The sequence below is a fragment of the Musa acuminata genome, chromosome BXJ1-8, assembly GCF_036884655.1.
Source record: "Musa acuminata AAA Group cultivar baxijiao chromosome BXJ1-8, Cavendish_Baxijiao_AAA, whole genome shotgun sequence".
NCBI classification, from domain to species: domain Eukaryota; kingdom Viridiplantae; phylum Streptophyta; class Magnoliopsida; order Zingiberales; family Musaceae; genus Musa; species Musa acuminata.
The window spans coordinates 47,813,599-47,840,105 of NC_088334.1; the positions used below are offsets into that span (position 1 = coordinate 47,813,599).

The 26,507-nt window shown below is 38.0% G+C and overlaps 2 protein-coding genes across 8 annotated transcripts; both read right to left on the reverse strand.

Annotated features, from left to right (window-relative positions):
• Window positions 1-269: 269 nt before the first annotated feature.
• On the reverse strand, window positions 270-8,851 carry LOC135588370 (uncharacterized). Of its 2 annotated transcripts, none has more exons than XM_065080461.1 (10): window positions 8,548-8,851; window positions 8,306-8,472; window positions 7,995-8,129; window positions 6,898-7,008; window positions 6,133-6,411; window positions 5,556-5,755; window positions 4,328-4,607; window positions 2,250-2,363; window positions 1,942-2,130; window positions 270-653 (listed from the first exon to the last, which is right to left on the reverse strand). In XM_065080461.1, exons 1-10 carry the CDS (start codon window positions 8,723-8,725, stop codon window positions 303-305), a joined length of 2,004 nt encoding a protein of 667 aa, XP_064936533.1. In that variant the 5' UTR covers window positions 8,726-8,851; the 3' UTR covers window positions 270-302. The 2 variants fall into 2 exon arrangements, with proteins under 2 accessions (XP_064936533.1, XP_064936532.1); XM_065080460.1 differs by having other exon boundaries at window positions 5,541-5,755.
• Window positions 8,852-9,892: 1,041 nt separating this feature from the next.
• Window positions 9,893-26,491, reverse strand: LOC135588371 (uncharacterized). Of its 6 annotated transcripts, none has more exons than XM_065080467.1 (14): window positions 25,687-26,491; window positions 25,441-25,561; window positions 25,162-25,330; window positions 24,618-24,664; window positions 24,306-24,520; window positions 23,718-24,212; window positions 23,600-23,636; window positions 18,286-18,373; window positions 16,302-16,504; window positions 15,545-15,663; window positions 14,282-14,384; window positions 11,833-12,564; window positions 11,268-11,605; window positions 9,893-10,349 (listed from the first exon to the last, which is right to left on the reverse strand). In XM_065080467.1, the coding sequence occupies exons 9-14, from the start codon at window positions 16,465-16,467 to the stop codon at window positions 10,191-10,193; spliced, it is 1,617 nt and encodes a 538-aa protein (XP_064936539.1). In that variant the 5' UTR covers window positions 16,468-16,504; window positions 18,286-18,373; window positions 23,600-23,636; window positions 23,718-24,212; window positions 24,306-24,520; window positions 24,618-24,664; window positions 25,162-25,330; window positions 25,441-25,561; window positions 25,687-26,491; the 3' UTR covers window positions 9,893-10,190. The 6 variants fall into 6 exon arrangements, with proteins under 6 accessions (XP_064936539.1, XP_064936537.1, XP_064936538.1 ...); XM_065080465.1 differs by having other exon boundaries at window positions 25,162-25,353; XM_065080466.1 differs by having other exon boundaries at window positions 25,441-25,576.
• Between the last annotated feature and the right edge of the window lie 16 nt (window positions 26,492-26,507).

Genomic DNA, 26,507 nt, shown 5'->3' on the forward strand with positions numbered 1-26,507 from the left:
CCTGCCTCAAAGCTGATAGCTCCATTAACTCGAATGGTCGAAGGGTTTGGCACAGAAATTGAAAGGAGCATGACTGATGCATGATCCAAGTGTTTGGCACAGAAATCTTGTTGACATTCTATAAAATCAATACCAGTTTGCAGAACTGCCATTTCTTTCAGCACAGAAGCTCTCATTTTTACTTGCAAACAATGACATGAAGCTATGTGAGACAAGAAGCAGGGAATGACTCGAATTCAATTTTTCCACGCCATCAAACAACTGATACAGGAGAGGGAAAAGGACACATAAGTGCCACAAATTTATTCAAAGACCTTCACAACACACATAGCGTCCAGGGAACATGAGTTCAGGGAGGCATACATTCGACAATGTAGACGATAAGAATTAGGTGCATCTGGATAGTTGGTGACCAACTCATCATCCACCTGCTCAACATGCACATGCTGCTCCGGAACAGCGCAAAACTGGAGCTTCTCAATTTGTCTTGATAACCTGATGATGTGCCTCATGGAAAATATCATGTCACACTCGTCCTCCCCCTCCCCCTTGCTGCTCTCAAACATTGTGATCCCTACATCAGCTCTGCAGGAACTTACCAACCCAAGGAACAAGGGATGCAGGATTGTGGCTTTATCATTCAAACTGCAGACCTGTCATGTAAGCATATTCCAGCAAAATCAAATCAAAAGTTGCTTGAGAAACTACTGGATTTTAGATTCTGACAGAAAGGTCTCTTTCACCACAAAAGACAAAAACCACATTGTTCGTATTTCTTTCTTCTAATAAAAAAGCCACTAAACCATTATCCTTCTCTATTTTTATTTACTTGTACTACGTATAATGGAACTTGTACCAAAGCAAGTCCACAAATATATCTATCTCCATCCCAGATGCTGCTATACTAGAAAAGGCAGTATCAAAATGCAGCAGTATTTGTTATTGAGTGTGTGTTTGTTTGGCACATTAATATTTCATACTTAAACCCAGGAAAATGAACTCATTCATTCTCAGAAAAATCTGGGTTAGGTTATCAACAAGTACCCCAGGCCTGTGTCTATCTGGCTATCAATAGCACATTTATAATCTCGAGCAACTGAAACTATAAATAACAGATCTAAGGAAGTTCTTAATTCTCAAATTTCTTACCCATCTATTTTGAATTTTCATATTGTCAGAATTGCAATCCCTATTTTAATTTTATTACTACTGATACAAAATTTCTAATGCCTATCCCCATGGTTCTAATTTTGATGTAATCTCACCCTACAACTATTCCAAGTGTCAATCAGTAAACAACACAAACTAAAACTTCCATGTTGCATATAACTAGTGACTTCACACAGGTGATCAAGGCTAATCCTGATCTCTGATTGCTTCGTTTTAATCTTACACTACGTACACCTCAATCATGCTAATATATCTACTAAAGATTCTTTTATAAAAACCACATTAGTAAAGTAAGTTTGTTGACAATATGAGCTTTATTTAAAAATTAATATTCACTTGTTTCTTCTTGGCTGAACTGGTTAGAGTTCTATATGAACTTTAGAGAAACATGTGGCTGTGGATGCTAGTATGACCAATCTCTCAGTATAGAGATTATAACCCAAAAAATGTATAAATGATCACCTCTATGGTAAAAAGGGTGCAAAAAATCATTAGAAGTTTAATGGATTGAGTATCGGGAAAGTACTTGTCCTAGATACGAGGGAACACTGGCTAGCATTGGTTGCAACATCCGCTTTTAATTATGTAGAACAGCTACCAAATTTGGTACCATGCCACAGCATATGACAATTAAATAGATGTAACATCAGAAATCAACCTCTAGTACTCAGAGACTACAAAAATGACACTCAATTTAATTATTGATCAGAAAGCCCAAATATTAGAAGCTAAATGCAGTACTTAAAGGAATGACCAAAGTAATTGTCTAACCTGCACATATTCAACACCCATTTTGTTAAGTTCAGGTAAAATATTATGTGACAACAGTAAACTGAAAAATCCTCCAGAACCAATTGGTGCTTGAAGTATTTCCCAAGGTGACTTTAACAGGATTTTGCTGCCATTTTGATCCATGGGTATACTAACAACTGGTAACTGTAATTCTTCTAAGACCCAAACCTGTAGATGTGATCATAAATAATGTCGCAACTGTTAAATCTTTCACTATCATGATCTCAAAAATGTACAAAATTTTAAGAATCAACCAACACAGTATGACTAAATTAAGTATCAAACACCTTCTCACTATTCATGCCAAAGTAGTCATTATCCGACAAACATTCTCTATACGACTGGATTAAATGAGCTGGAGAAACCACAATGAGAGGAACTGTCATACTCTCTTCTTCCACCTGAATGCACAAATAACATATTCCAAATGTTAATGAAGACTTATTTGCACAGAAGAATTTGCACATAATTTATGTATCATGGGTTACAGCCTTAGAATTAATATGGTTATCCTAAATAACAAAGCACTGGAGAGAGGTCCAAATAGAAGAAATAGATTACTTGCATGAAAAAGCATCTACCTCTGTGATTATTATATTAAATTCATATTATTGCTTATCAGTAACAAAGAGAAAAATTATACAAAATATACTGAACAGTAATATCAAATGAGTTAATGTCCTAGTTGTCAAGAAAAGATACCAAAACACAGTAGGTTACAGGTGCATGAATGCTGGTCATTTGGCCTGATAAATATTTGCACACACCACAAATTCAAAGATCTCTCCTCATTCAAATTTGCAACGTATGGGTATATAGTATATTATTCTAAATGATTACCTAGATTAATTGAAGAGAATGTTCTGTGGCACAAATGGTTTATCATCGACTGAATAACGGCTCTTGCATGTAAAGTGTGAACTTGTTACTGATTCGCCACATACCAAAAAATTTTTGGTGGCACATGTACTTTGAAAAACATTAGTTGCTCCAGGAAATTAGAATCTAGTAGATAACAATAATATTTAAAGAAAATGCACATATGACGATAGACAAAGAAAATGCTATAAAGGAACTTTGTCACAATGGAGTACATATCAAAAAGTATACTAGTGAGGTAATTTTGGAATCATTCTTCTTCTACTGCAATTGTAAGGAAGAAATCTAACTGAGAATAGCATGCTCTTTATGTTCATTATCCTGATTTGCTGTTTTTTCCCCTTTTATCAAAAAGAGACCACATCCTTGTATGAAGTTTGGTCTTATTCAATTTAAAGTTATATATAATCTCCAGAAATTAGCAAGAAAAAAATAGTCTTGACAGACTTGACAAATGCTGCATCAAATATCTTATCCCCAAATTTTGTTTAATTTATTAAGATTAGAAAGTCCATCAAAATTTATCAAATGATTACAAGGGACATGAAGGATCACATTGGTCCATTCAGGAAGAAACTGCTATTTGGTGACTAAATGATACAAAGATATACCAAAAAGAATAAGCACTCAGAATAAAAAAGGAACGAGATCTTTAGCTAAATTAACTGTTAAAATGCATACTTTAGACAAATAATAAATAAGTCAAATTATGACAACATAGAAAAGAATTAGGTAAACATCCAAATCAACCAGAAAAATGAATTTTAGGCGCAAGTGAGCAGGAATCACCAAAATGGTTGTTATGTGAAAAACAGACAAAGAAACTATTGGACACACGTACAATACACACCAAATCAGTCTTATTGGATTCATCTTTGCTCTGAATGTAATACATATTTTGAGGTATCAATTATCAAACTTGGTACTTAAGATGCAACTGTTGGAAAAAATTTTCGCTTTAGTTAGACACAAGGCCCATAAACCACCTGCACAATATGGATATTGAAAAATACGAGCCCATAAATGTTCATAAACAGGACAACCATATGAGAGAAAATGAAGTAATTAAATGAAACTTGATGTACAATAGAAGGTCATTATTAAAATTACCGTCCAGCAAGCAAATTTGGATGCAGTTGCAATAGATGGACTAAGAACATGAAGATGGATCTCATGAATGCAGTTGCAATTATAGATTGCAAAAAATTAAGATGAGGCATGATATATAGATGCATATGCTTAAATCATGCATGGCATTCAACATTTCCATATATATACTGTATGCATTTATATAGTTATATGTGTGCAGTGTGCCTTAAAGTATGACTCCACACCAAACCATAATGTACCATCCAAGATCACATGATGACACAATGCTACTCCATTCCTTAGTTGTGTTGCAACATGTAATTGCAACAAAAGATGGATAAAAAAACCAATTAGCTCAGAAAGATGCTATAAACATGAACCTATCATAGGACCACACCTTCATGAATCCATTGCAACCAAAAAGAAGATCCTCAAACTGGCTTAGTGAAGTTTTAGAACCTCCATCATTTGGCACAGAATCTCCATCACAAATGTTTCCGTTTATAATGACAATGATAGCAGTTTTAGATCTTGAAAGTAGCTGCAGACCTTCTTTGTATAATAGATAGTTTGAGTCATCCTTCTGTTTACTTGTATGATTTCTTAGGTACTCATGTGATACTCTGATTGAACGCCTTAACAATTTAGCTGAATTAGCACCAGCAAACTCTGGAAAGCTGTATTTAGTCAAAAATTTAACACTCAAGTAAGTAATGTTTGTGGATAGACTTGAAAAACAGAGTAATTAAGACTGACCCAAATATCAAAAATATAATTCAGGTAGCATTCCCATGACTGTTGGTGGTCTATCCATATACTTGACTGGGTATCACTTGCACCAAGGCCAATTTGGTTGACTAGCTTGATATCAAATTTATGGATATAGGTAGGTCTGTTATCTTATTAGTTTTTGTTTACTTGTACTGCAAAATGAAAGCTGCAACTAAAATATACAGAATCTTTCCATACTGTTAGTGGACTTATATAGAAAAGAAGGAAAAATAATAATTTGGAAAACCAAAGAAGAAAGGGATAAAATACAAAAAAAGAAACTATAGAAAGATTTACTGCATCAAATATTCTACAGTTTTTCATGTCCTGAATATAGCAAAGCTTTCTGCTTGCCTCAGCAAGCAGAAAACTTCATTAAAGTACACACTAGTGACCTGGCATAATACCAAATGCTTTAAGATATAGATCTGAAGATAGTGCCAGTAAGGCTTTGCATTTAGCTTAAAGTCCTCCACTTATTAGTTCTTTTTAATTTAAATATAGCCCATCAAACGTTCAAACAGACTCAAGATGTTATATATAAGAATACAAATAAAAGATTGTTGGTTTAATTTTGTCAAATTGGAAAACAAGCTCCTGTAGATAAAGTTGAAACAATTTCTTTGGGAAAAAATTGTAGTAATCAATGAGTAAAAAGGTGGAAATGCAAAAAACAAAAAAGAAAGCCAGTGAGGAATTTAAAAGGCCACCAAAAATTCAACTAGCATAACTTTTTTAAAGAGATGATGTCTGGTTAGCACAGAAGAAGCATGTATATTAGATGATAACAAAGAAAAACAAATGATAAATATTATTCTTCACGCTCTTTTGCCAGGTACCAGAGGAAGCAGAACCTGTGGAGAGGTTTGTTGATACTTTGTAGAGCATGCTGGAGTAATTTACAGTCGATGTTTACAATCTGCCTTGCAAGCGAACTCTTTTGAACCTTCTCTCCAATTTTTAATCCTTCTAGAACATGCGTCTGGCACATTTCAGCAAGTTTCTTTTTAGCGGGAATAAGACGCTGCTGCAACCTCTTTCTTTCCTTCCATTCCTGTAATTACAAAGATAGGGATTACCAACAAATACCTCATAATGATGCTACATCTTTGAAACCCACATAATCCTTAATTAATTGGTTACTCCCCTGAAAGACACATCATTATATAGGTAATAACATCAACCAAAGCGTAATTGAACTGGACAGTCCATTATTCTTTAAAAGTTAGAAGTTCAGCTATAAATTCCTTCTAATATTTAATAAGATTACACAAGTTATTGGAATATGTTTGTCAAGCATGACCTTAAGCAACTATAGCATGTGCAGCAACTACCATTGTGATAACTTTGCTTTTCCTTCTGGACTGTAATCAATATAAGGGTAAATGACAGTCTAATTCTCAAATAGCAGTAAAAAGGAGCAGACCTAACCAGCTGACGCCTTTCTTTCTTTGGTCTCATATCAGAACGTAAATTCAGCTCCAGTAGACCTTTTGGAGGAGTTATCAACATTTCTCTCTTATCCATGTCCACTTCAGGAACTATTGCTTCAACAAATGGAACCCATACATGTTGACCACAAGAAGTTGAATCTAGTTTTGATGAACTAGATTGATCTTGTCTATCATCACTGGCAAGCATGACTTCGAGAAGATCACTAGCGCCAAAGTTGAATACATTAGCAACTGTACCCACCAGAGTGCCTGATTCCTGAAGAAAATAGTATATATTAAGCTTACTAGGTTAAAAAAGAAAATTCTCTGTCAAACTAGAAGAACTAAAAAACAAACAAAAGGGTACATAATATATTCTTCAAATGTGGAATAAAAATATGTAGAAAACAAGATTTCAGTGGGGGAAGTAGGTGACCTAAGTTCACGAACCAAGTCATTTTACAACATATACATCCTTTAGTAAGGTACAGGAACACATGCACAAAAAAAAAAAGAGCAGTCCCAATTTAATAATCAAACCAAGGTCTTCCAGATTCTTGATGCTTGGTCTTCCAGATTCTTGATGATGCACTTAAACATCCACAGAAGTGATCATTTAAACTGCATCTAACAGATCATATGAAAGATGAATGAAAAGAGCCTTTAGTGCATTGTGTAAAAGCCTAGTCATAAATTTTATGCACTCATCAAGTAGATAGGAAACTGTTTTACTAAATGGATGATATAATTTTAAAAACTAGACCTTCAGAACAACTCGCATGCCAACAAGATCAGGGGTGTAGAGTTCGCCTTCCTCCAGGTCTGGTCTGTCATCTTCCTTTACAAGAAAAGTTGACCCAACAATCTGCTTAGCCTGAATTAAAGACAATAAAGAGATGTTGTTTAAGGCAACATACATATCCACTAATGTTCACTGAATTAACAATCTTCAAGTTGAGTGAACATGCAACTCTAAATTTCCATTTATGTGATAGACTACATATTATTTGACTTCTGCATTCCCAAAATTGAAACATAACCAGCAAGTGTAGAAAGAATCAAGTTCCCTAGTATGACGATTATATTCTCAACTACTGCTGTAAGATCTCACCGAAACTTTAAGCATTTCAATGTTGACAATGACTGACCTGCAAAAAAAAGTTATATGGTGTTTTAAAAGCTCAAGAACTTATTTAGCTGTGCCTACAAAGAAGCAGATCCAAACTACAAGGGAATACAAAGTTACAAACTATGTCCCAGCCATGTCCCTCTTCTGACTGAGAAAAGACTTTGTGTCGAGGCATAAGCTAGTAAATCAGAACAAGTTCTTTGGTAATAAGTGCAGAATACCCTACAGCAGAACATACATAATAGATTTCAACTTTACTCCAACAGCTTACTTTTGCTAATAAACTGATTTTATAAAGGAAATATCCATGTCTTGTAGTAGGAAGCCTTTTAAGATGATGCAAGTTTCATATCAAGTAACTTGTCATGGTAATGCTCTAAAATACTATGATTCACTAAATTCCTTGATAACTATTCATCCTCATATTGCACAATGGTTTAGATCATGATATCTGATTATAACAAACAGTGTGAGGTTATTAATTTAGCAAGAGGCAAATATTTTTATGTTGACTATCACACTGTGTCACTCCAGCTACCTGAAGGTATCTATCTCATCCACTAATCCTGATCAGCATTTACCACCATTAAACACTCTGCAGTAAACTTCATATTCAACATATTAACACTCAGGTTAAACATAGTAGCTTAAAGTGTTAATGGAGTAAGATATAATAAAACCACCCTAAGTTAACCATTCCACCACAGATAAACTCAAAGAAGTAATTGTACCTTGTCCACGGTGTCGATCCCACTCAAACTAACAATCCAACTCTTCTGCCCGGGATGGCCTCTCCCACCTGTAAGCTGCACTTCTGATATCAATTCCTTCCCCGAAATGCGGGTCCTCAACCATCTTATCCCTGGCTATAACAACGAATTCACAGCAGGAAATGAATAAAAAGACTAAACCAAATCAAAACCCAATAAAAGAATGAAACAAGAATGCAAAGATTACTCAAATGAGAACCCAAGAAAACCAAACAGCCATCGAAGGTCACACATTTTCTTGCAAAGCTACAATAAACCTAGGAACTTCATACCGTGCAGAACCTAAGTTCCGGGAAATCCGTGCTCGGCATCACTCGAAGCTCGCCTTTGATCCCATGCGTGCTACTAACGTATCCAACCTCAACAAATTTAGCTTCTTGATCGTCACTTCCTTCTTCGCTCGAGCCAAGAACGCCTTCAGCGGCGACGGCTACCGGCCCTATCAAAAAGGGGGTTAAAGAGGCGGTATTGCCAAGTAAAGAGGGAAAAAGATGGTGAAGGGAATGAACCATACTCCGGCTAGAGAGTAGGGCAAGAATGGGGAGCGGGAGACGGGAGGTGGCGTCGAGGCGAGTTCTCGGCGGCCTGTGGAGGACGGCCGGGCCACGGGGGAAGCGCCAGTGGGGCCGTGGCGGGGGGAGAAAGGGGAGGGGAAGAGGACGAGGTGGTGCGAGGAGCGAAGGACGGTGCATCGAAATGGACTGACGAAGCGTAAGCGTGGGCAATTAGCTTGCTCGGTGCTGCGGGATGAGACGATGGCAGAACCGCGGGGAGGATTGAGATGGAAGGCGAGTCAGTCGAAATATCTCTACAGGGCGTCTCCATCTCGCTTTGAGATTGGCGGACACATTAGATGGTGCCTCTTCATGTCGCTTCGCTTTGAGATCCGCGCACATATCAGAAGGTGCCCCTCCATCTCGCTTTGAGATCCGCGCACATATCAGAAGGTGCCCCTCCATCTCGCTTTGAGATCTGCGCACATATTAGATCGTGCCTCTCCATCTCGCTATGAGATGTGCGCACATATCAGATCGTGCCCCTCCATGTCGCTTCGCTTTGAGATCCGCGCACATATCAGAAGGTGCCCCTCCATCTCGCTTTGAGATCCGCTCGCAAATTAGATCGAACCCCTCCATCTCACTTTGAGATCTGCGCACGTATTAGATCGTGCCTCTCCATCTCGCACATATCAGATCGTGCCCCTCCATCTCGCTTCGATCTCCGCTCATAAATTACATCCTGCCCTCCATCTCGCTTTGAGATCCGCGCATATATTAGATCGTGCGCTCCATCTCCGTTTGTGATCGGGGACACGTATCACATCCATTTGGCTTCCAGATCCACGCACAGGGGAGATCGCACCCATCTCTCTTTGAGATTCCCGCACATATCAGATCGTGCGTTCCACCTCGCTTCCAGATCCGCGCATATATCGGACCTCCATCGCGATATTTGGTCGTGCGCTCCATCTCGCTTCACTGCCTTTCATCTCTCTTTGAGATCCGCGCACATACGAGATGGCTTCCATCTCGCTTTGAGATCCGCTCAACCACTTGATCGCGTCCCTCTCTGTCTCTCTCTCTCCCCTTGCCTATTTAAGAGTACCAGTACCAGTTCGATGGTATTAGAGTCTCACACAATAACCTATCTACTCTGGATTGCAGGCATTATTGGAAGAAATTGGTCTTCCAATTGGCACATTGAGCTCCAACCCCAAAATCTGTTTCTCTTTTAGATTTAGCAACCCCAAACAGCAAAAAATATTGATATGACAACAGGATCCAATCCTACAACCTCTCAATCAAGAGTCGAAGATAAACTAGATGTATCCAAGATTTTCCACCACATAAACGGGCACATTTGAACAAACGGGGAGAACAACACCATTTTATTTCCATCATGACATTCCTGTACAAAGTCGAAAGAGGGAGAAACAAACATAACAAAGCTGTTGGCTTGAGCTTCAAACACAGGTACAGTGATTAGTAACCATTTCTCCAAAGTACATAGCCAGCTCCAATAAACTAAATCTAATCCGACACACATATTGTACATGTAAATGTTATTTCTATAGTTTGAGAGTGGAAAGGTGCATGCCTACAGGAGAGTCTGCAAGGTGAAGTCATCAAGGCAAAATCTCCCATGGAAAGAATGCTGCTACTCATTATTGCTGAATTTCTTAGCAATAATTGGACGAACATCCTCTACGTAGACCAAGGTCTCAAGAAAGGGAAGTAACTGGACTAAAGCATGGTCCAAAGGATCCCCAAACCAACTCTCGATCGGTATCCCGTTGTTGACTTGCAAGCGAAAAACCTGAAAATAAGAAAGAAAAAATTGATAGAAAGTTTCAAAGTAATTATTTTACTGTTACAATAAAAAATTCTTCTGGTCATTATTGAAAAACAAAAACATGACTCTTTATATGCAAATGATAGTGCAGTTTTACATGGCTTAATCCACTTTCACCTATGATGCAGACCAACCACTAAGTATCAACACACAGGCAAGAATTGGAGAACATTCGGTTATTCACTTTGTGCAATTATATGCAAATAATAGCAGCAAATACTCTTCGTTTAACTAGTCATATTCCATTATACAGAGCTAAATGGTGGAATGAAAAACTTTGTAGCCAGTCTGAAATACTTAGGACATTGTAGCAAGGTATGCAATACCGTACCGTACCGATGCTTCGAGGTTGGCTCGGTACGATATGGTACCTACGTACCGAGCGGTATACCAGGACGTACCGAGCAGTACACCAAGGTTTACCGAACGATTTTAAATATTTCTTCCTCTTACTATAGCACTGTAGCACGGTCCGTCCGGTACCGGGCAGTCCGCGTACCGGTATACCATCGGATCTGTATGTACCGCGAGCGATATCATTCGAAATTACATACCATGCATTGTAATATATTGTTGTTACCATAGAAGTACATAATGCTGGGTTCTCTTTTTGGATCGGGATAGGAAATAAAGCAAGTAATCTTTCCTAAAGAACTCCAATTCAATAGGATTACAAAGAGCAGAACTACAAGAAAAAAAAATAATAGAAAACAACCTACAAATAAACTAGAACAAGAAACAGAACAAAATACAAGTAAAGCAAATTAGCAACAAATGAATATGGCTTGTTGATTAGCTACCTACAATAATTTTTAAGACTTCTGTAAAATCACATATTTTGATTCTGACATTAAAAAACATAGGATACAGGAGATCAAATACCTGTGGAGTATTGTCAATTATGACAACTTTTGCCAGGTCAACTCCCAAAATGGTTAGGTCCTTGGTATAAGTACCGTCAGAGAAGACGCATGATTCACGATATATACGCTTTGAGATTATCTTTCTGTCTGGATCCAATATGTCCAGAAGCTCTCCAGCATATATGCTTTGAGCGGCAGTGAATATAACAATTTCAAACATCTGAGCTACGCTGTCAAGAAACATCTGCAGAAAAGGTCTCTGTCTTACATATACTGTGTGATGTTTCATGTTAAAGAAAACTGGAAAGGTGAAATCAGCATCATCACATTGTTCCATGGTAGAATGGACAAGAGTTTCTGCAAAGACAGAAAAATAAATAAAGCAAAGTTTTTGAACACTCTAATTTGACATCTGAATCACTAAAGTAGACCAGGAGGATTTTCTTCCTCTATTTTCATCTCAAAATAATAACAATAATACAATAGATCAAGTAACAACAACAATTCAATAGATCAAGTAACACATTTGTCGCATGAAGATATCCAACTATATGGAAAGAGGAAGGTATATGCAAGAATCTTACCATCTAAATCAAGTACAAGGGTTACAGGCATCTTTTCTTGTGTTTTCTGAGGTAAAAAAATCGATGAAACTGCCTGAGGTAAATCAGGTAATCGATTAAAAACCAACAGTTGATCAAAGCATTCTATCTCTTCCAAATTGCCAAAGTTGCATTTATTTTCATTTTCAGGATGAACTGCCAAATACAAAGAAGCTTCGTTGAAGTTCATCATGGTCTCCTGAACTAAGTCATCATCATCTCCAGTTTCCACTGTCCTCTCAAGGAAAGGAAGAATCATATATCCCTCCCCCATGTCAATCATTATGTCAGAGTTCATATATTCATTAACAGGGCAAGTGGCAGTTGTAACATCAGTAACTTCAACACTATTGTCAAAGGGAAAAGCAGAAATGCTATCAGAAATGTAGAAATCTGATAAACTGCAAGTTTGATATTCGCTTGAGACACAGGTAGCATCATCAATTACATCTGCAACCAGATGAGGCAATTTGGTGCCTTCATGAATGCAATCAGATATGAAATCCGATAAACCACAAGTCTGATATTCACTTGAGACACAGGTAGTATCATCAGTTTCATCTGCAACCAGATGAGGCAATTTGGTGCCTTCATGAATGCTATCAGAAATGTAGAATTCTGATAAGCCACAAGTTTGATATTCACTTGAGATACAGGTAGCATTGTCAGCACCATCTGCAACTAGATGAGGCAATCTGGTGCCTTCATATTTTGCTGCAAAACCGGAAAAATATGCCATAGTTGACCATTAATCAACTTATAGAACATACCCAAAAAAATGAAAGATCAGCATGCGTCAACTTGACCATCAAGATAGATTACAGAAAAGAAAAACACAATAAGAACATAATATAAAGAAGCAAAAAAAAACATACAATATATATGCATCAGATTTTATAAGAGTGGAGATTTGCAACAGAAAAAAGACCCTCCAATTTATTATATGCTGGTGATAGATAACAAAGTCTAGCGAGCATCAGGCTGTCTAGAAATGATATCTTATATCAGTTACAATAGAAACTTGCTTCAAAGTAATTATCAATGGAAAAAACATGTTTCTCTCAAAATTGCAAAAAGGTCATGGACACCAGTGAAAGGAAAACACAAGCAACCACAACATGAACCCAAAAAAGAAAAAAAAAATCGAACGGGAAAAGATAGATCACTTTCATATTTTATTACCATTCTTTTATGGTGTGTTAGTGCCCACTAACTCCACAAGGTTTGTAATCAGTATTACATGCCTACCTTGTATATACTATTCAATCTGCACAAAAAATTCACTATGATTGTATTATTGTTATTCCTTAATACTTTACTAAAAAATTAAGGTTCAAAGAACCGATTGGACCCCAACAGGTACCAATCAATATTTATCTGTCCAACCAGGAACCTGCATTTGGAACATGCAATTTCAACTAATCTGGTCATAGATTCATTTTTTATTTTTTTATTTTCTTAATCTAGATTATTGATGACAATTGTCAACAGGCTATTAACAGCCCCTCGCCTCCTTTCCTTCTCCTCTCCCTCTCCTCCTCTCATTCCTTATGCTCCTCCTCTTCCACCCCTCTTCTCTACCTCTCTCTTTGGTATGTGCCAACCAATACACCGGTGTACCATGTGCGGGTGCTTTGGTATATGCCAGACTTCAAACAGTTCAGTCAGGGATTGCTACAGGTCTCAGATCGAAACTTGAAACCTTACTCCAAACCCTTAAATATAATAATATATTTATATCAATGACATGATTTTTCTCATACATGATAGTTGTAAATTGTAATACAAAATTTTAGCCAAGGATTGCACATGACGATCATGTTCGACTGTACTGGCATGGCACATCGCCATGATACAGCATGGAACCCAAAACTATAATAGCATAATGCTAGTGTTTTCCAGCACACCAGCATGCAACCCTTGCCAATATTCACATACCATGTAAGCCTTGCTCTGTGTGTGTGTGTATTACTTTCAACTATACCTGCACGCTTGAGATCCTAAGCTAAACCTGCCACCGGCATTACATTCCTCTAATTGTATGTGCATAGACAGTTCATGTGTGCTTCTGCACATTCATGAATGAGAACACATCAGTACAATAGCACCAAAATCATTAACAGCTGTAATGCTGATTCAAGCTTGGCATAATTATGTAAACCACACAAACACTTTTTAGAGAAGTTTAAATTGTAGATATTTGATCATGTGCATTCTTTTCTAAACATGTCCATAGACCACAACTATAGCAAAGAGATAGGCTGGAGCACATACTGAAAAGAAAGTCAATATGGTGGCCACAATAGCAATCTTAGAATTTCTGCTTCATGGGGTCAATGAACTAAGGCATGTTGGGGTTTTAATCTAACAGAAGAATAGATAACATTATATGCATGGTAGATGAATAAAGTCATAAACCAACACTAAGTACCTTCATCAATGTAATTTGCCGACTTCAGGGGAGATGCACGGTGCTCAAGATCAGGAGAGAAGATTGTATCAAGGTTAGATGGATTTGTTTCTGATAGTATATCCTGCAGTCATAAATAACAAGTTCAACAAGGCCATAATGGAAAACCAAACTCCACATACAAATTTTTGGAAAGAAACATCTCAATTTCTCAAAATTTTGGAGAGATTGACCATAATCAAAACTAGCACACGCATTGTAAGCTATAATATGTCCAAAAAGATCTTCTGATCAAGGAGTCGTAGCAAACATAGTGAGCAGGATTCCAAAAATTTTCAGAATAAATTCTAGCTATGATTTTAAGCAAGGTATATGTGACTATCATTTAACAATATTAAATAGATTATGATATTTAATACCAATCATTTAACAATGATAGAAAAATAACAATATTAAAGATGATGTGTTATTGCAAGCAATGCTCATGGGGACATGGAAATAAGATATTAGATGGCTATAGTGATGGTAGCTAGCCTATTGAAATCCATCAGCAGCACTTTAACCAAAAGAGGAAGGAAGAAGATCTTTCTTTTTTTTGTCCTTAAAACGCTTGAAATCCTTGGTGTACCAAGTGTATCTAGTGTTCTAGACTAAACATAAACCAATATAAACCCTCAAATTCTCTCCCCATCAGGCCCCCATGTTCGTTAAATTTTTAGAAGGTACGTAGAATTATAATTTACAATCTACAAATGATCAGTCCCAATCCCACACATAAGCTCGATTACTTCCCATCTTGCAGTATCCACTAGTGATATATGAATATCAGGTGTCTGCTTTGATACTATTGAATCAAGCAATTTGCTGTTGGTTTTCCAAAAAATGTATTATCAAGTCAGACTAAACACTTGGATCGAGTGACAGTAGGCCAATCAAGTCTTGTGAGAAAGTCATACATTTTTTCCCCGTATAGGATTACTTGAGATTTTCTTACAGACAGAGATTAGGGGTGAGCCCTGATGTTATCTGTTATACAGAAAAATGCCAATTTATTGTCAGAGTTTGGTTACGGCATAGCAAACAATAATATTATGCTTACACCTGAGCATCAACAAAACTTTCAGAATTTACAGGGAGGAAAAAAGATATCGTGCTTAGAAACCAAATCTCATTCAGATAAAAGATCTTACACGGATCAAGAAAGAACATAATGAAATAAATTGAATTGACAGAGAATTCAAATACTAGAGTAAGTTGAAATGCCAGTAAAGTGAGAACTAGTACCGATCTTCTGATTGATACTGGATCAAGTGAAAATGGGGATGCGTTCAGCAACTGAGTGTAGGGTCCATCAAATCCAGCAAGTGTTGAGTTGCATACAGATACTTCTTTATTAGAAGAAGCTGCAGTTGCAAAACTTATCTCATATTTAGAACACAACCTTGAGCAAACTTAGTCATAACTCATAAATTAAAAAAAATATAAGTATCAAATAGTAATAAGTTTCTGAATAGCACTGGAACGTCTATTCACTCCAAAGACACTCTTATTTCATATTATTGTTAGGCCCCTGCCTATCTTTAATTTTAAGATGGGGGAAAGAAATACCTTCAGAACTTACAGCACCAGGAGAATCCAAATAAACAATGCATTAACGTTTCAGTAGCATGAATTATAAATTATATGCTATGCTACTATTCTGTGTGAGAAACAAATATGAGATTAACAATGACAAGAACAAAAGAGAGATTTTGCTTAATGTTAAAGCATCAGCAAGTGAGGTTGTCTTGCAATATTTAATTTTGATGCCAGGTACACAATGAGTTAGAGGAGCCCAAAATAAGAACTAATACTTTGGTATTACTGATTTCTTAAAGTCCACACAAGCCTAACCAATTTTGTGAATGACTAAAAACACATCAAGTCACTTCGGACATACTCTTTGACAGGAAAAATAAATTTTAAACAACATAAGATGACAGTCTTTACGATTCTGTTCCTTCTTTATACGTTGAAAAGTTCATTACACCTAATGGCTCACCATTTTGTTGGGTTTGGAAAAATGTATCCAGTTCTGTCTCTAGTTGAAACGTCTTGACCTGAGTTTGTGAGCTTTTTGATGTTTTAGCTGATTTGCGACATGTATGAAGATCATGCAATCTTAAATATTCTGAGTTTGATTTGCTTTTAATTCTGAATGCCGGCATTTGAGCTTTACATGTAATTCAACTTGAGAAGCATCAACTGCAAAATAAGACAACAGACACATTTCTTATCAGATTCAGTCGGCTGTTACAAACCAGAATTTTTCAATGCATAAACATACAGCAAACTCAATTTTGAAACAAAATTTCTGTTAGATCCATTTAAAGGATTAAATAAGTAGGTTTCTACACTCTTATTTTTCAAGAGAAGTTATGTTTGCATAAATTTATTACATCAGATTTCTTTTCTAAAAGATAAATATATAATACTCTCAACTGCTATTGCAGCCAGTAGCAAGCATCCCAGCATGCATGGCTCACTGGCATATGAATTTATGTCAGAAGAATACTGCTTCACTGGAGAAGATACAGAAGTTGGGACCAATAGTAGCTGACGGCCTAATCTGAATTTCTTTCAGACTGAAGAATTGACACAATAGTGCTCCAACAAATACAAATTTGTAGAATTTTAAATTTGAAGTATGGTGCATGAACAAGAGATCCATGCACACAAAAAAAATTTAGGTATCTTGGATGTATTATTCAACAAGGAGAGACAGATAAGGATATTGTTCATGGAGTAAAAGCTGAGTTGTTAAAGCAAAAAAGGGACATGAACGGTTTTGTCATGCAGCCATCATGTTCCAGAAATATTTTATAAAATAATTGTACGGTTGGTAGTCTTTATGGATCAGAGTATTGAGCAATAAAAAAATAATATGCATGAAAAATTAATGTAATTGAGATTAAAATGTTGAGTTAGTTGTGTTGAGTTATAGGATAAGATGACAAAATAAATTATTTCATATGAAAGTAATTAGGTATTGCCTCAAAAGAGGATAAAATTAGTAAAAATATAGCCATATTCAAAAGGCTGATGTACGTTTACTAAGATCGATGGTGTAAGGAAAGACAAAAGGATTTATTAGATACAATAAAAGAAGATTCAAATTACATTATTAAGAGTTCAAGAGTTCAATGATGGAAAAAGATTCATGTGGTCGACTCAAAAGATTTGAGACATTAGAGCTTGTTATATCATAGTCACTCTATTTTTTTTTTTTTTTCATAGTATTCTTGTTGTTTCCGCTGCATTAATTGTCGATGCACCATGATCTTTAAGTTTAGGGCCCAGTAAAGACGCCAACTTAACTGAACTATATTCAAGTACAAAATACGATAAATGTGCATCAGATCTTGCTAGGCCAGTGCATATGTATGGGATGGTAGTCCCCTGATAAATCTATTCAAGTCTCCTCCCATCTTTGACCAGGTACTAAAGCAGGGTGTTACATTGTCACTTAAATGGATTTTGCTAGGCTAATTTGTTAGGAAAAAAATTGTAAAAGCTAATGAAGATTGAACAATGGAAGCATATTTCACAACACCAGTGGCCCTTAAGCTATTAAAATAAAGCTAAAAGATAAGTAGTGACGACAAATCGAATAACTACCATAAAAAGGTCCCACTTAACAAAAGACTGCTACATCATCATAATATTCTTAGAGCAGCATGGATAGATGATCTGTTCAGTGTCAAAGTTCCTTACCGAAAGCATTGCCAGAGTTTTACCACAAGAAACATAACAGAAACAGATATGACAATGGTAATCTCTACATGTCCTAGTTGTTGCTTTCAGCAACTGATGGATAAAATAAATCTGCAGGCAAAATAATGCTGTTACTTCTGGACTACCATGGTCCAATGGGATGCACCAGACATGGGCAGGTAGGTACCGTAAAGATGAATCATCAGATCTGTAGCACTCCAAAAAAGAAGAAATGACAAAGATAATATGTATATGAGTTACTTGTTACTTACCACAATGGACAAGATACAATAAGCAAACGCAGTTATCTGAGATCACCTTCCTTAATATGCACAAGAATTCCTTCCAACCTAGAATGACCTGCAGAACGAACCACCAGTTAGGTAAAAACAGCAGAACTAAAATGAAAACACTTACAAAAGAAACATATGCTACGTAGCCGGCTGTTAAATGACTAAGGACTATATATAAAGCTAGAGTAATTCCATGAAAACTGTGCAGAACCTGACAGGTCACTGTTGCATCTCTTCTGTCTCACCATTAAACATAAAAATTCTTAGATTAGACTCTTCAATTATGGAAAAAGTATCACCACGTAATAGGAATTCTCGTCACCACAAAAGAACAAAAGGCGCATTTTTCAACCTATAACAGAAGGCCCGAGCGAGCCAACCGTATAAGTTTCCGCAGAGTAAGTCCTATCCAGCTCGGGCATCAGAATCCAGACAAAAAATCACAAACAAAATTATCGACAAAAAACCTAAGACTAAAACCCTCAGTTGCTGCTAAAAGATCATCTAGATGACCTTCCGGAAATAGCAATAATTTGGTGAACGCGTGTAATATCAAGTAAAACTGAGAAGAAACTAGAGGTCCACAGCAGATCCATGCAAAGCCAAAGAAATACAACCACACAAGAGTAAACTGAAGGGGTATATTAATCACCAAGTGAAGTTGAGCACAAAGATTTGCGCTAACTTAATGTCCACTGCGAAGAAGTATGAGTGCAAAGGGTCAGGCTAAAGACATCATAAGTAGACAAAAAGGAATAACTCGATCGCAAGCTACAAACAAAACCAGCGACCTAATCTCACAAAGTCGATCAATCGACAGCGTCAAAATCAGCGCCCAAGATCTTGCAAGGAAGTACAGGACCCCTAGAGAACCAAAGTTGCAGGTAAATCCAACAGGGCGAGGATCAACCGTGAGAACCAGAGTACCGCTCCACGGCGTCTAAATGAACTAAGAACTAAGGGGTTTTGACGAAGAAAACAAACGAACTAACCAACAAGTATTATTACCCCCGAACAATTGAAACCCGGAAATTAAGAAAAGACACGAATTTTGGCAGCTGATAACGCAGTGATCATCATCCAACAGAAATTCCAAAGCCCGCGATCCAGTTTCCAAAGACACAGAGAAGCAAGTCCACAAACCCAAACGCCGACCATGAATCAAACAACAAAAGATCTAAAAGTTCGAAGAACGTTGACTTCACGAAATCTACAGACAATCAAAGACGACCCAAGGTAACAAGATCAAGATCAAAGACACATACTTAACACGACTCTCTCTCTCTCACTCTCTCCTTGAGCTCGAATTGAGGAGGCGAGCGTAAGCGAGGAGACGAGCGGATAGAGAGAAGGAATTGGGATCCCACGAGTCCCCCTCTCTCTCTCTCCTCTCTCCTCTCTCTCTCTCTCTCTCTCTATATATATATATAGATATGAAGACCCTTCGCCGGAAAGACCGAAGGAGAGCGAGGAGGAGACGAAGGCCGACCTACGAGATCTCAAACGAACGGTCGCGATTCGACATCGCTTGCCTAAGCCATGCCCGTATGTGCGCGACGCGTGAGCGAGGGCGGTCGGGACCAACACCGCGGGCCCCACGTGCGAGGGTTGTGCAGGATCTGCTGTAGCGCCCCTTTCATCGAATCGGGCACGTCGACGTAAAGCAACGTGACGCGTGTTCCTCGTGGTTCAAAGTCTGAACGCGTCGAGTGGATAGGCGGATTTGAAGATTGCTGGTGAAGACGTTGGGAGGCCAGCGAACAAGACAAGGGTCGATATGTTCACTCCTTTTTTCTGCCTGAAATGTCTGCGCCGCAGATAAGAGGACGGGAGTACGTTAAAGGAATCATCGGAGTGTGCGTATCACTGTAGAATGGGGGAATTATAGATTGAAACCCACACAGAAAACGCGGTTGACGAAATCATCGACTGCAGGTGCGTTGCACGTGGTTTGTTTAGGCTCGTGTCGTATGGGGAATTTTATGAATTTACTTTATAATCTTAATTTTTACTTATAAGGGTAATAATGACAATAAGATTCGAGTTGATGTCAGCTGCTCCAGATAACGCCTCGCGCCTCTGTTAACCTGACAGCACCTGGTCAACATAGATCGAAACGCCGACCGAGACACATTAACATCCCGCTCAGGCTCGGTCCTTCACGCCACGCCAACATCGATGTCAGACGTTACCAAGAGTACGATCCTGTTCCCTACAAGCGGGCACATCAGGCAACGGTAACCTTCACTATAAAAACCCTTGTGCTCCGAGGAAAAGTGAGAACTAGAAAAAAAACCCCTGCGACTATTCACTAACTTGATCGTCGGAGGGGTCAGGCCGAGCTCTCCCAACCCGACTTGTGTGCAGATGCGAAGACGGAGGTCTCCCACTAAACGCCCAGGTGAGGAGCCCCCTCCCGGAGGAAACGGTGACCCCTCCGCGATCGAACCACCGCAATCGGTCTTATGCAGTCTCAAGGGTCGTCCTAGGAAGATTCCTTATCATTCGGACCCGAACAAAGCCGCGTCGCCCCCGAAGCCACGGCTTAAAGTTATTTACACTAACAAATATTTTCCCAACTCCATCTGAAATTAGAGATGACAACTCGAACCCAATCAAATTAGAGTATATTTTCCTGATCTGAAATAGATTGGGAGCTCCCTGAGTTTTTAATCGTCGTCTAATTCTTATCTTTTGGGGTTGAATTTCTAATTACAGATGTTATTTTCATAACTCATGTCCTAATCATTTAGATAGTGCGATATAATCAATCAAATCAATGAGCCAAGGACATCAATAATACTAATAAATAATCCTTATCCGTGGCTTTTATAGATGATAGGCTAATAAGCTATGCATGCCACCAGTTCACGTAAAACTCGAGATATATCTGACAATCATTAAATGATCTAAGTTAATCATTGCAGCCTTAACCACATAGCATTGTTGGTATATATAAAATTCATGTCGTTGGTTGGATTCGATTTATTCCTTTTCTATAATTTTATGCAACTAACTCATTAATATTTATCATTGGTTCGATGAGAGCCTAATTACATATTAGCTCATATAATTAGTTATATTTAACATTCCAATTTCTACATATTAAAAAAATAATATTAACATCATAAAATATTTTAATATTTTATCTTTAGTTATAAAAATAAAACATTTAATATTGTTTCTCCTTACGCCATTGACTCTACTGACGAAAGATAATGCACATGTTGTCATATGTAGAAATGATACTAAAAAGAGTGATAAAAAAATAATTTTATTATTCTCACCGTCCAAATAATATTAATTTTATATAAGATACTATTCTATGAAAACTTCGTTATCCTTCCTCACCTTCGATTTTATTATCCTCATCCTCGTCATTGTACTTATCACCCTTGTCCTTGTCCTTAAGCCGGTTGGGAGGATAACGAAAATTTCTTAAAAATTACCCTTATATGAAATTAATATACTTTGAACGGTAAAAATAATAAAATTATATTTTTTTATCTTTTTTTATATCATTTATGCACATGACAATACATGTAATATCTTCCATCGATAGAGTCAACAACATGAAGAGAAACAAGACTAAATGTTTCGCTTTTATAACTATAAAGATGTCAATATAACTTTTTAAAATGTAATTATTAAAATATTAAGGATAACTAATTACATAGGCTAATTTATAATTAGAGATTGATACAATTGATATTTTTTATTGACTATGATTTGATAGGTTATTAGGTGAGAAACAAAGTAATAAGCAGCATTGAAACAACTGAATCTGAATTTTTTTTCTTTATATATTAATGTTATGTTTCATGTGTTAATCAAATTTGTATGCGTTGCATCAAGCTTAATTTATTCCTCTTAAACAGATAATATCACAAGGAATAAGATAATCTGTTTTCATTAGAAGCTCCAAGACTACTTATGGACTAAAGTAATTATTAGTTTAATACGGGTATAGGAAGACACAAATTTATATCCGAAACATGTAGCACTGCTAGCTGTTTATACTGTTGCTATTCAGTGTTAGAACATATGTAAGTAAAAATATTAAATCTTATCAACATAAATAGATAATTATATTCAATCAAAATTTCATTCTGATTTTGCCCAAATCATATATCATTCTTGCAACACCTGGTTATTATAAAGGATCGATATTTATTTATCAGATTTGATCCTTACTGTTTGCTATCAAACAGTAAAAAATCTTAACCAGTAAAGTTAACTACAATCCATTTATCATTTCAAAAAAAAAATATTTATCTATATCTAGAGTTGAATTTATGGTAAGGGGTCCAGTGTTCTTATTCAAACACTAGGTGACAAATGGCCTACTCGGATCCCAAATGGCCAACATTCATGGATTATTATTATTATTATAATTTTGTCATATTTCACTAAAAAGGTCGAAGGGAAATAGTGAATGAAGCTATTCGCAAAGATCAACTTGGATCTCAAATGAAAATAACCCTGAAAGAATCGTCGACTCCAACTATCGACCATACATAATTCATACTACATCCAACCAATTATGCATCCTACCTCCTTTGCATTCTTAACAACTCATCTCTTTTTATCTCAATAGATTATTTTGATAGTATCTTTCGTTCTTCTGGTTACTTGGTAAAAGTGAGGCAGGACGATCACATGATAAAGAATCCAAGGATTCACCATGTGCTCAGAATTAATTCAATCAATGCTGCATGATGCGCTAAGAATCAATTAGAAAGGTCAATCAATCCTGTATCAGTGATAATGTTGGCCACTGACGATGGGAAGCTTCAAGATAAAAGTTTGGTCAGAGATAAAACGATCATCATTTCCCCACCTACGAGATTAAAGTGCGCTGCACGTGCCCCATCCTATACGGCCTCGGGTCCCCAACAGAGAGGACGGGATGTTCGCCGAGGGGCACACCACGGTTCGCTGTACCCAACCCACAACTTTCACCAGCTCACACCACCGTCCTCGGCGCGGCCCCCCAAAACCCCCTTCCTGTCTCCTCCATCCGCATCCTTCCCACCCGCATCACCCGTATCTCAAGGCATCGTCGCCGTCCCGCGACACGTACCCAACGAGCGCCCGTTTTGGTTGCTGTTGGGCAGCTCGGTTTCTTTTGGATCGAGACGTTTCTTAATCCCACCCCCCCCACCGCCCTGCCCCACACGTGTAAAGTTGGTTCGCCCTAAACGGCGCTTGCGGTGTACTCGAATTGTGTATATAAGTCGCCAAATCATGCAGTGGGTGGATCAATTTAAAGTTAGTGATTTGGAATGCGTACCTTTTACAGACTTCGGTGCCGATCGCCTGTTTCGCTCCTACACCAAACACCATCACTCGTATAACGATAAAAGATACGGAGAAGCCTACACAAATTTCCCTGTAAAGCCACGTCATACCTGATCCGAACTGCCCCACGGAAGCCTTCCTCCGTTTATATAACCCACCGGAGAAGCGAGCGCTGCTTGGCTACCCCGATGGAGTCGCCAGAGCCATCGTCCCGCCTCACTCGCTGCATGGCCTCCCCGTCGTGGTTCCCGCTGCAGCGCGGCCACTCGCGGTTCCACCTCCTCCGCCGCACCGTCGGCCTCGAGCGGAGCCGCAGCTGGCGCGATCTCCTCAAGCGGTTGCTGAAGGAAGGCAGGAGCATGTACGGGTCCAAGCAGCTCAATTTCGGTTACGACGCCGACAGCTACTCCAAGAACTTCGATGACGGCCGCTGGAACGAGCGATCTGATAGGATCCTCGAGGACCGGCTGTGGCAGCTCAAGGCTCGTTAGAGAGCTTGTAGTTGCATTGTCTTCCTTGTGCTGCTGCCGCTGCTTCTTGTTCTTCTTGTTCTCCTTGCCTTCAATGAAACTTTCGGATACTTTGTTGTGAATAGTCACAGAATCCTGTGTGTAATCTCTGGATGAGCAAATGTGAAGCCGAAAACAGAGAATATAACCAGAAAACAGAGGTGTTTTTATGTTTCATACACAGTTCACCTGATGATAGTTGGGTATTGCAGTGACATCATCCTGCAGGCTGATTCTCGGATGAGCAGTGTGAGGTAGAAGAGGGAATATGAGCGGGAAAAATACAGCTACAAGCGTCCACAGTCTCGGTTTGTTCTTTAGCAATCATAAGGTATGGCAGAAGACGCTGCATATAATCCAAATGACAGCAAAGAGAGGAGGAGCACAGCATCCCTACCAGTTTCCTGCATCGATCTCTATGTAACAAGAAAAATGGACCAACCACTATACATGAAAGCAACGTAGATGGATTAGGCCAACAAGCGAGGAATATAGACGCACCTTGGTGTTCTTTATACGCATCTGTGCTCGCGTTTACAAGCTTTGACCTGTAGGCCACAGCAATCTTAGTAGAGGTATGTCTGCAAGAGTCATTTCAAAGAAAAGATCTGTTTGCAAAGTCTCACTAGAAACAGATCTGATAAAATGGATAGGTTGCAGTAATAGATAATAGAAGAAGCAAGATGTCTATGACAAGAAGAAGATGGTCCCAAGGTATCTGGATCTTTATCTGCTACTGAGAGCCGTGGTAACTCTTTTTGTTACCATGGCTTAACACTAACAATAGATCAAATATATGAAAGTTCCATTTTCCTAGCGATCAGAGTTCATCCGCAATATATGCAGGAAGCTGAAGTGGAATGACTGATTTCTGATGTTTGGTGTGTTGGGGGTGGATGAATATTTATGAGAAGTTAATAGAAGAGAAAAAAGAGTTTACAGGACCATGTATTAAGTTACCAAACAATGGAGACTGCAGCAGGTTTTACTATTGACATCTGCACCCACAAACAACACGAAATCTGCAATGGTATTAACCTCAAACCTGTAGTTTTATCTCTGCTAGGTCTTGAGTTCTTGAAATAATGAGGACGTCAGAGTGAATCCATGGAATGTATCAGCTTCCTCGTTGGTCCCACTGCATCAAACCGGTTCTTGAGCTTGATCATTATAAGATTGAATTGCTAATAATCCTTCTTCCTCAGTCCAAATGCCTTTTAATTGCAAGATGGATTGGCTGAGTGCACAAAATGAGCATCAACAGTACAACGGAAAAATTGCTGGAACAACTGTACAAGGGTATCAAGATAGATTGGCTACTTACTTTCTTGGCCGCGTTTGTTAATTCTGGCTATGCTGCCTGCAGCTTTAGACTTGGATTTGCCTTTTTTCCGAATGATTAATGCATGATGACAGGGAGCTGGAAAGGAAGCTAATGAAGTGTTCTGTAAAGTGACATGCTGCCAATGAGAAATTATAAGTAATGAGAGGGTCAATGCAAAAAATAAGACTCCATTGGCAACTCTTTCTGGTGGCCACTAGGAGATGCTATGAGGTTGGTGGATTTTACCTGCTCATCTTGGATGACTCGTTGCTTTCATCATGTGCTCTTTATCTGTCTTGAAGGAGATAGCTGAAGGCAATGATTTACACCTCTGCAGGAGTAGAACACACAACATGCTCAAACTTTTTTGAGGTTCTCCCATGGAAGGTTTGTAAACCAATGTAGATGGTCACAACACCCAACACAGGCTCCAGTTCCGAGCAGCCAGTGCAAAAGGTCCATACCTTCATGCCTCTGAGAAGAATTTTGCAACACTCCAGTAAAAATTTCTGTGTTTTTAGCTTTTGAATGGAGTAAGAATAAGGAAGTCTCAAATGATTTATATGTCTAGAAAAATGATGAAATATCAACCAAAAAAAGAACGGAAACAAGCAACTTCCTGCTCAAACATTTGATATGTTATGATCTTAGAATCCTTACCTTGGAGGAGATGGAACCTGTGAGATCTGTTAACAAGCAGTCAAGCACATGAGACAAAGTAGTTTACAGTTACATAGTAAACCTTACAGTAACTTTCAGTAACACATGGGAATTGTATGAAATGATTTCCAGCTAGTACCTGTCATATTACACAACAAAGGCTTCATTACAGCAAAGAAGTGAACCTGGTGATATCTTCAGAATACTTTTCATGCTATAATTACTGCAACGAAGTTATCTTGCCAATTGAGACATTCAACAAGTTATGGGTATCTACGAGATTTTTCCTTGGTAAGACAAGAGGAATCATAAAAAGCAAGGGTACCAAATGCAGGAATGTGTGAGTTACCAGAGCATTACCTATGGCTTCAGTAACCAGGCAGGCTCGTGGGAAAAGCAATCCCCCC

Bases quoted from the DNA above. Each gene is read 5' to 3' on its own strand.
- LOC135588370 (XM_065080460.1), bottom strand. From the start codon at position 8,725: ATGCACCGTCCTTCGCTCCTCGCACCACCTCGTCCTCTTCCCCTCCCC. The intron at 7,009-7,994 runs GTACAATTACTT...TCTTTAATTCAG, and splicing joins GGATCGACACCGTGGACAAG to GCTAAGCAGATTGTTGGGTC. The intron at 2,131-2,249 runs GTGTTTGATACT...TCACATCTACAG, and splicing joins TTGGCATGAATAGTGAGAAG to GTTTGGGTCTTAGAAGAATT.
- LOC135588371 (XM_065080467.1), bottom strand. From the start codon at position 16,467: ATGCCGGCATTCAGAATTAAAAGCAAATCAAACTCAGAATATTTAAGA. The intron at 15,664-16,301 runs GTGAGCCATTAG...TTGCAACTGCAG, and splicing joins TTTCCAAACCCAACAAAATG to CTTCTTCTAATAAAGAAGTA. The intron at 12,565-14,281 runs GTACTTAGTGTT...CCGGTTTTGCAG, and splicing joins GGCAAATTACATTGATGAAG to CAAAATATGAAGGCACCAGA.